Source organism: Hipposideros armiger, unplaced genomic scaffold (genome assembly GCF_001890085.2).
Source record: "Hipposideros armiger isolate ML-2016 unplaced genomic scaffold, ASM189008v1 scaffold_39, whole genome shotgun sequence".
NCBI lineage: Eukaryota > Metazoa > Chordata > Mammalia > Chiroptera > Hipposideridae > Hipposideros > Hipposideros armiger.
In genome coordinates this window covers 4629284-4638773 of record NW_017731389.1, presented here as the reverse complement: position 1 = coordinate 4638773, position 9490 = coordinate 4629284, and the positions used below count along the sequence as shown (strand labels likewise).

The 9490-nt window shown below is 41.5% G+C and overlaps 1 protein-coding gene across 9 annotated transcripts in view; it reads right to left on the bottom strand.

Moving 5' to 3' along the window:
• Positions 1-9490, bottom strand: part of FAM13C (family with sequence similarity 13 member C) — a 123429-nt gene that overhangs the window by 111835 nt on the left and 2104 nt on the right. For 3 of the 9 annotated variants that reach the window (XM_019638400.1, XM_019638401.1, XM_019638403.1), the window contains exons 1-2: positions 6955-7124; positions 332-388 (exon numbers count right to left, since the gene is read on the bottom strand). In XM_019638400.1, coding sequence (XP_019493945.1) covers positions 332-388; positions 6955-7016 — 119 coding nt within the window. In that variant the 5' untranslated portion in view covers positions 7017-7124. Of the gene's footprint in view, positions 1-331; positions 389-6954; positions 7464-9490 lie in introns of those variants that run through there. The other 6 variants (XM_019638405.1, XM_019638410.1, XM_019638408.1 and 3 more) reach the window with 6 other exon arrangements.

Sequence of the window (9490 nt, the reverse complement as noted above, 5' to 3'; positions counted from 1 at the left end):
ACTATAATTATATATACATATAGTCACAGGATGTGGAGTAGAGTGTGGGAATGGAGTCAATGGAATTGTAATAGATAAGTATGATATCGGGGGTGAGAGGGCAGTGGATGGGGCGAGGGTGATTGTTACTTTGTGAGGGGCGAAAAGGATAACTATTGCATTGTTCTGTACACCTGAAACTAATAATAATAATTTAAAAAAGAGCTGATAATCTATTATAAGAAGTAAGACGTGAGAACACATAATCAGAATTCAAAGAAGAGACTCAAGACACAAAACCCAGATAATTCCTGTCCTTCATAATTAAGACCCATGCAGTGGCAGGTCATACCTAAGACTGGAACAATCAGTCTGGTCTTCATGTAGAGAAACTGTGTCTTCCTCACACCTGGGGAAAAGAAACAAAACCACATCAGATCCAACTGTCTGCTGTAGTAGATGCAGCAATAGTGTAGGACTATTTTAAAATTCACACAGTCAACTAATAAAGAGAATAACTTTCATCGCCTCCCAAACCAGCTCTGATTCCCAATATGTCTACCAGTCATGATATGTCTACCTTTGTTATACTAATGTTGTCATTTCATGTGAGTTTAAAAGCTCAGAGCCAGAGGTAAGTTCCTTTTTTTCCCACTGCTCTGCCTCACCTAAGCTAGCAAGATTTTAGCAAAGACCTAAGTATTCACAGCACTTGAAGGGACGCCTGACACCAAGATTGGTGGCTCAAAAGAGACTCCACCTTGGCATTTCCTCTGCCCCAGGCAGTCCCAAACCACACTAGTTCCCATTTGGCATTCTCCATTGTCCTCTAGACTTTCTTGACCACCTACTTTTTTATAAAACTTCTGGAATAACCATGTGAAAAGTTCTCGGCTCTTCCACAATGAAAAACCTACAGTGTTCCACACTGCCTAAGGAAATCTAGAATAGAACTATTGTCTCACTCTAGTGTAGGAGGGAACCTTTTGTTCCTATTCTCAGCCATTCCCACCCTATATCTAACTCCACCACACTCCAGTCTGAAATGCTTTTTTCATCTTTAACTCCTACTCATCCTTCACTGCCCAAGTCAAGTCGCACAAGCTCCTTGAACCTTGCCAGCCAAATTTATCCACATGCCATGTTCCTACTTGACCCTTAATACATAAATGTTTATTCTTCATTCTGAGGTTTTGGTAACCAACTATACCTTGCCTCAAACTGCTATGTAATTCCTTTGTACCTCTCTGGTATTTTCAATTAGTTGTTATTTCCATGAGAAGAAATAACCATAGTTTCTTTTTCTAGACACGCTGCCACACTGCTGAGAGTGCTACCCCAGAGTATACACTCAATAAATGCTTGACTTGAGTCATTGAGTCTGGCTCCTCAGCAAGTCTGGTCCCTGAAATAATGTAATAAGCATTTATTGAACATTTATTGCTTTCCAGGTACTGTGTTAGGCATCCGAGCAATGCTTTTCAAGCTCTTTGGGATTCAGGACTGACCAATTTGTTTTCTATTTCCAATCCACTGTGGCTAGTTTTGTAAAAATGTCACAGGAATGTCAAATTCCTGTAAACTTTATTAAATGCTTACTCCTTATCTCTATACTTAGAGAAGTTATAAACAATGTGGGGACCCACACTTTGAGTGGCATTACTTCGAAAGGATACAAAGTTGAAAAAGCCCTGGACCCTGTTTGCTTGAGAGATTCACAATGTAATGAGTAGACAAAATAAATAAATATTTGCATACATAAATATACCCATAATATAGTATTTATACTATATGAAATCGTTAAAAATGTTTAAATACTCCTTACCCAAAATGGTGTATAGTTTATCCACAGATCAAATCAATGAAAGCTCCCTCCTCTTCCATTATTATCACTTTTAAGTTATGGTTTTGTACTGAATTAAACAAAGGCCACCTACAGACTCTAACCCTCTCCACCTGCCTATTTTGTTCCCCCTGGCAGTTAAAAAAAAAAAAAAAGTTGACTTAGCAAAATGCTCTTCTTAACAAAATGAACTAAATTTCCTTGCTGTCTCATGTTTTTGACTGTCAGTAATCACTCTGCCCATCTAATGGGGGGAAAAAACAGGTAAATTCATAAGTATTTTCTTGTTCTCCTCCATTAAAGGAATTCACTTAATAGACTATCTGAGCTTTGCAGTGTGAATAAAAATGTTTCCCAGTAAAAGTAACCTAGCTAAGTAGAAAAATCAAGAACAGAAATTTAGAACTGTTGCTTCCAAAGAATTAGGGTTCAACCAGAGGTTCAACCCTAGAGTTCAACAATACCTATTGTTTGGGAATTTGGCAAGAACTTTTCTCCCCCTCATTTCTTCTCAAAGTACAATTAGTTAAAAATGGAAACTCAGAACCAGGGTATACAAAGTTGCAGATGCTTTCTGAAGCATAAGACTCGACCTAATTAGCTGATTCACTTTTAAGGCCTACTGAACAACTCCAGTTCCCACTCAAGGAAACCCAATTCGTAGCTTACAAATATAGCAAATGAAATAGATCTCCCAGTGGCTTACATGGCACATGTATACAAGCTGTCTTAGTTCAGTAGGGTTTCCATTTGCTCTGATGAAGACCATCAAGTTCTGCTCAATAACATCTCCTTTCTGTTTGTTCTGCTGATTCCTTGCCCAGCAGCCCTGCAAATGTATGATTCTAGCTCAATTATAAAACTGGATTCCACAGTGGGAACCCATATCTAAATATCCCCACTCCTGGAATAAAATCAATTCAGACCAAGTGTCCAGCTGGTCTTGGGCATGGCATTCCCCCGTACACTAGAGCTCAATACAAGCATGTAAAGACCAATCTCTTTAATGATCTCCTTCTTAAATACTCAAAGCTGGGCATCTGCTAGTGCAATGTTTTTCAAACTGTTAAGTTGTGACCTACTTAGTGGATCTTGAAACGACATAGCAGCTACCAGCATTTTGTTGTTATTGTTGTTAGAGAAACAGAATAGAAAATGTCCATATAGTAAGAGTTAAGTATTATTCCACAAAAGTTATTTAAATAAATCATATATATCTATATATCATATATATCTATATATATGTCATATATATAGATATATATGACATATATATATATATATTTATATGGTTTTTTTCTACTGTTCACAGTTAAAAAAAAAAAGTGAACAGCACCTCTATTAAATGACTTCCTTTGAGGCTCTCATCTAGAGTCTAAGTCCCAGAGTTCTTAATTTGTGGTTGCCTAGACAATGTGTAGATAATTTGTCCTTTCAATCATTTCTTTGTGAAATTCTCAGGGTTGTCACCTTTTTCTCTATTCAGACTTTTGCTCCCTCTCTTGACCACAAACAAGAACCTCACAGCTCACCTTCTCTTCCACATTATCTCAATTAAGCCTAACAATGCTGTGAAGTGGGGATTACCTTCATGCAAGAGGCTAAGGAATTGCCCAGGATTCCAAGGTGTAAAGCAGTGAATTCTGTGTAGTTTCAGTTCCACCACACTAAGCACCAAAAAGTTCCTCCATTCTACATTCCCAGAGGCTCACAAGAGAGGGAGAATAACTTTTTTCTTAGAATAATGGTGGTGAAAGAAGTGCCCATGGGAGGTTCTTTTGTTTGACTTGGGATAAGTGAGAATAAAGGACTCAGATTGGTTATTAGATAAAATGTAGTTGTGCCAAGACAGGGACTGTCAATCACCCTATAGTACCATGTTCCCTGAAGGCAAAGTTGCAGATGTACAGCCTGAAATTCTGTGGGATTTCTCAGAGTGTGTCCCTAGAACCACTTGCATTACAGCGACCTGGAATACCTGATTGAGATAGCGGGCTCTGGAACCCACCCCCACCCCAGCCCCGCTAGGTCAACTCTTTGAGGGTGGGGCCCAGGAATGTGAATATTTAAACCAGGCTGCCCTTCCCCCAACACATAACTACAACAGTATGCTTCTAAAATGTTTAACACTAACATAAAGGTTTACACAACCCAAACCAGTGCTGGCTAACTCCAACACAATCACCCATTCAAGGTTTCCACTTGGGGACAAAGCCTGGGAAATTGGATTTTTCACAAGCCCCGATCCTCTTCCCCAGTTGATACCAATAATCAATTGGTTCAGAGAAGCATTGTTTCAGATGATGGCTAATTCATTGATAACTAAAGCAGAATTCATGGCTGGCCCAGCTTCATTTCAAATAGCAGGTTAGCCAGGACAACATAGGAAACGGCCATGGAAGAATAATAGACGAGACAGTGCTACAGATACAGAAGGAAGTTCAAGGCCATTCTGATCTCAGGAGATTGGGGAGAAAAAGAAATTGAGTTGGTCCAGAGCTGCACAGAGTGCCAGGCCTGGGAAAAACTGAGAAGAGAATAAAATCTGTCCGTGAGTCCCTCCCAATTCCCTTTGCCTTTGACTCTTGTTAAAACCCCCACTGGCGGGCCGGCCGAGTGGCGCGATGGTTAAGAACTCGCTTGGGATGCCAGAGGGCCCCGGTTCGGATCCCACATATGAGGGCCAGTGACACTGCCCTCCACAGCTAAGATGCTGAACAACAGCTCAACCTGGAGCTGGGCTGCCATGAGTCGCCGGCGACGGCGTGGGCTGCAGTCCCGGTGGCAGTGGATTGCCATGGGCTACCGTGTGTGGCCAGCAGCCAGCGTGAGCGGCCAGCAGCCGCAGTGAGCGGCCGTCCAGAAGCCAGCGACTGATCTGCCTCACCAGAGAAGAGCGCAATGATGGTGCCAACTTGGGCCAGTGAAGCAACGTCCTCCACAACTAGACTGAAGAACAAAAACGACAGCAACTTGTCTGTTCCCCTTTCCCCAATTCCCCAGCACTGTTCCCATCCCCCCAATTTCCCAATAAAAAATCTTTAAAAAAAAAAAACCCCACTGGCCTAGTGGAACCCTATTAGGTTAGACTATCTGATAATATAATTTATAGAATTATTAATAATTAATGCATTGATGACAACTTGAATCCACCTCCCAGGTGCCCCCTCTATGTATGCGACACCCCCCACGTTTACTGAGCACCTGCTATATCTACGTGTCAGGACAGTGCATCCTGGTCCTGCTGGCTTTAGGGTCATGGCCTAAAGAACTAAGGAAAACAGTTCATATTACCGAGGGGAGGAAAACAATGTTGTATTAGACAATGACTAGTTTTAAATGACCCTAGTCTGTGCTGTGTTACACCTGTGAATCTTTTGGTGTGTTTTAGATATGCTCCTTAGATTTTTATATTAGCCAGATGGCATTCTAATTGTCACTCAGTGCCTTTTAAAATAAATCACTGTCACATCTCTGAAAACAATAACAGAATCCTATGCCATCTCTTGGGGAGTGGCCAAAGACAAGGTATGAGACTTTCTCCAGGATTTAAAAGCTTTGCCAAAAAATTGTCCCTGTGACACCTGGCATTAAGTGTCTCCATTTTGAAGCTGTGAGGCCTGTGGCTGACTCTTGGGATTTGGCTACATCAAGCTCAAGAGAAGCAGGCCCAGAAAGCACTGGGTGCTTGTAGGTGCAGCAAAGAGAGGAGAGCAGTACCTTGCACCTGAATCAGGAAATTCCGGCCTCATCGTCGGCCTGCATCCTGTGGCAGGCATCTCTCCCCCTCTCGCAGGATTTTAGAAAAAGCAAGGTTGCAGCGTAATTAACAAGCAGTCTCATTAACAGGATGCAGGACTCAATTAGTAGAATATTGCATCTTCTAAATAACCTCAACCCTGATTTGTTTGTTTGCTTGTGTGTTTGTTTTTAAGTAGCTCCGCTTAAATAAGCCAAAAGCTGGACACTAAGAGAGCAGCATATCCAGCACATCCAAAGAATGTGGAAAATGAGAGGGCCTCAGAAGTCCTGTAGGATCCTATTCCTCCATCACGAAGTTATGATGTCAGTGGTAACACTTGAAATTCACAAAATATCTATTTCCACATTTATTTGCCTTTTAGGGAACTTTATCCTACAGCTCCCCGTTTATTGGGCTTTCTCTATTAAACTTGCAGCATTTTCTTAATGCAGTTAAGTCTAACACCTTATTCATCCCTTTTTCCTAAAAAAGCTGATTACTTCTACCAAAAGGTCCCAGAAGTAAACATTATAAGTTAGCCTAAAGAAAGATTGCTAAATAAAGTATAGCTATTACATGCATATATGTACATATGTGAATTATATGTAAATTACATGTAGTATTAGCATAATACACTATCAATTTTTAACATAATGTATAATATAGTATTAGGAAAACATTAAGGAAGGGATGACAAATATTTAAACCATGAACTATAAATATCTAATAAAAATTACTGTGCCTGCTGGCCTTGAGTAAAATATTACACTCCTTCATTCTATGTTTAAATGGTGTTAGTCGCCCCAAACACTTTAACCATCGGACAAGATGACTCATTCCTCCTATAGCCAGATCTTTGAGGTCAGAAGACAAAAATGGCAAAGGGCACGCAAGAAAAGTTTACTCTACTGTGTCTTAAAAATCTGTAGACAAGAGAGGGTGAGGATAAGTTTAGCTTGTTTATTACATGCTGGAATTCATCTCAAGTCATTTTACATCCATCTCCTATTTGTTGTCAATGTATACAGCGCATTCCATGAAAACTGACACCAATGTTGGCAAAATACAACAAAGCTTCCTTTATCGCATGTCAAATAGATTTTTTTTTTTTAATCTGAGCTCCAAGAACACATATCTTGGAGCGCCGAGCTCGTGCAAGCAATCAGCTTGTTTTAATAGCCCTCCTGTAGCTGCTAAAAGGTTGATTTCAAGCTGTAAAGGTATCTGGGCCCCATCAGTACCCAGGTCTCGCGCGGTCCTCCCAGCCCCAGATTACAGGAGACAATGCATCTAATAGGAAGAGTGGCTGGAGACGGTAGAAGGTACCTTCATGATAGTTGCTTCCAGAGAAAGGCATGCAAGTCTTATTTTAATGACAAAAATCACTTACTCTGTTACAGCGGTGCTGCTGAAGGAATTATCCTGAAGGCTGAAACAGAAACAAGAAAACATCAGCCAAGTCCGGCCTGGGAGCCGTCTCCCTGATCGCTCTCGGGGAGTTAGAGCACACACACAAACATGGCATTGCAAGGCAATCTCAGGGCTCGCCCGGCACGCTCGCTCTACCTTGGGCTGCTGTCTGCACATGCTCGTAACTACACCCCCAGCAGGGGCCCAGCCGCACAGCAAACCACAAAGCCCGGCAGCCAGCGAGGCTGTGGGGACAGAGCTGGGAGGGGCGGGGCATGCAGTGAGGCTGGGACCCTGGGATCCCGGCGAGGAGCACCTGGAGAGTTACCGCGCGACCCCTACCTTGCTAGCCCCGCGCCCGCCGCGTTTAATCCAGGCCTCTCGGTGCCAGCCACCCCCCGGGGCTGACAATAGGAAAGCCCAGCTGTTTTTGCCTAGGTACCGAAATCCCAGGGGACGGCTTTCTTCCAGACGTCTCCTACCAGTTTTACAGAGCTACCCCCTCTAGAGATGGAAGCTCTCAGAGATTTCACCCATCGTTGGCGGGGGAGGGGGGGGTGGAGGGAAATGCTGGGAGGGAACGAGAAGGGGGAGGGGACATAGCTGCTGGGGTTTTTTGTTTGTTTGTTTGTTTGTTTGTTTGTGTGTTGTTTTATATTGGCCAGGAAAAAAGAAGAGCCTCTGAAGGAGGGCTCGCTGCATCACACCCAATCTGTGCAATCTGTTATTTCAATCCATAAGAGGAAGCGCCCAGCCCAGGATCACAGAGCTGTGAATGAGCCCACGCAGGGCGAGTGGGGAATTTATTCCAGGCATTAACTGGTGACTGAAGGGGACTGTGCAAGAGATGGGGTTTCCTTCGCCTGAGCTCCTCTCCCAAGCACGTTTACAAAGGATGAGAGATCCAATCCACAAATGCTTTCCCTTTTAAAAAAAAAATTAAATTTATTGGGGTGACAATGGTTAGTAAAATTACATAGGTTTCAAGTGTACAATTCTGTAATACATCATCTCTATATCACACTGTGTGCTCATCACCCAGAGTCAGCTCTCCTTGCATCACCATATATTTGACCCCTTTACCCTCTTCTATTCCTTTTAAATAAAGGCAGCCCTGTTGGGGGAGGGGAAGGCTGTCAGCCTCCTCTCCTTCACCCTGGGAATATTTGTCCTGCCCCCTTTCCATTGTTCATTTCTCCTGCCAACTTGACCTTGATACCAAATGAATAGTCATCTGTGAAAGATACTTATTTTGAATTAAGAAGACCCCTTCCCCCCTTTTTAATCTTTCCACTCCCAGAAGCAACTGAGATGGTGGTTTTAATTCTAAACTATATAACCGGTTGAGTTAATTTATAACTACTAAAAAATCCTCAAATTTTTATTTTCAGATAATTAGAAAAAAATATCCGAAACTCGGTAATAAGAGAAAACACATGACCTTTCAGTGTCACACTGAGACATTGTTTCAGAGGTCCACCCAAGGGCTGCTTAATTTTCTTGGAAAATGTACTTGTGTTTGACTTTGCAATTCACTATTGGTTAGATCTCAGACACTGTGAAGTTACAGGTTCACTTGCAGTTTTTGTCCAAACTGTACAACTTTAACCAATTTTGCCTCTAACCTACCAATCTAATACTAATATTCTTTCCTAATGCTTGTAAGTATCCAGATCCTCAAAATGCTCTTGGAGCTAAGAGCATCACCTTCTTACAGGTTCCCTTCATTAATTAGTGAACAGATCTCTGATGAGTGCCTACATTTGTATGAGAGTCAGCTGTTTAACTTTTTAAAGTTATACTTTGAAAAATCAAAATTGAGTTTTCAAAAAAGGAAAACAGGTTTCGCTAAAGTCTTTTGCAATTTTGTTTTCCTCTCTTGGAATCTTTTTTTAAAGTAGCTGAATAAAAGCCTAATGTGGTCTGAGACCTAAACTGTATTGACTAAAGTTTAGAAATATTCACCCATTGAGTGATTTAAAATAATATAGATATACCTGAACCACCTACAGCCTCGTCGGAGTTAGGTTCAGGAGTGTCAGGCATGGCCTCTTCCTTATATATGTGTGTCATTATTTAGCCATCACAAACTGAGGTCTTTTCTTTCTATTTTATTGAGGCTGATAAAAGGCAAGTCTATATTCAGCCTTCTTGGATCTAAAAGATTCAAAGGTAGCCAGTTTTCAGAAACTCCTTTTGCTCATTGTCTATGCTACTGACTTTAAATGCCCTGAGATGCAGAGAGAGAGAGCATACCTTTCTCATTTAAGTGTTCCCAGTGACCCATTTGGAATGAAAAAATGTAATGCTTTCAACTTTGAAACAGGACTTGGACAAGTGCATGAAATAATGTGGTCCCTTTGAAAATAACATGAAATAACAACAATATAAAACAAATGCAGGTATTCAACAATGTCCAGGGGTGGGCGAGGAGGGGGTGGGAGAGAATTCTCAGCAGCTCATGAATAGTATAGACCAAAATCAGAATTTAGGTAGTATTCATATGTAATGAAAAT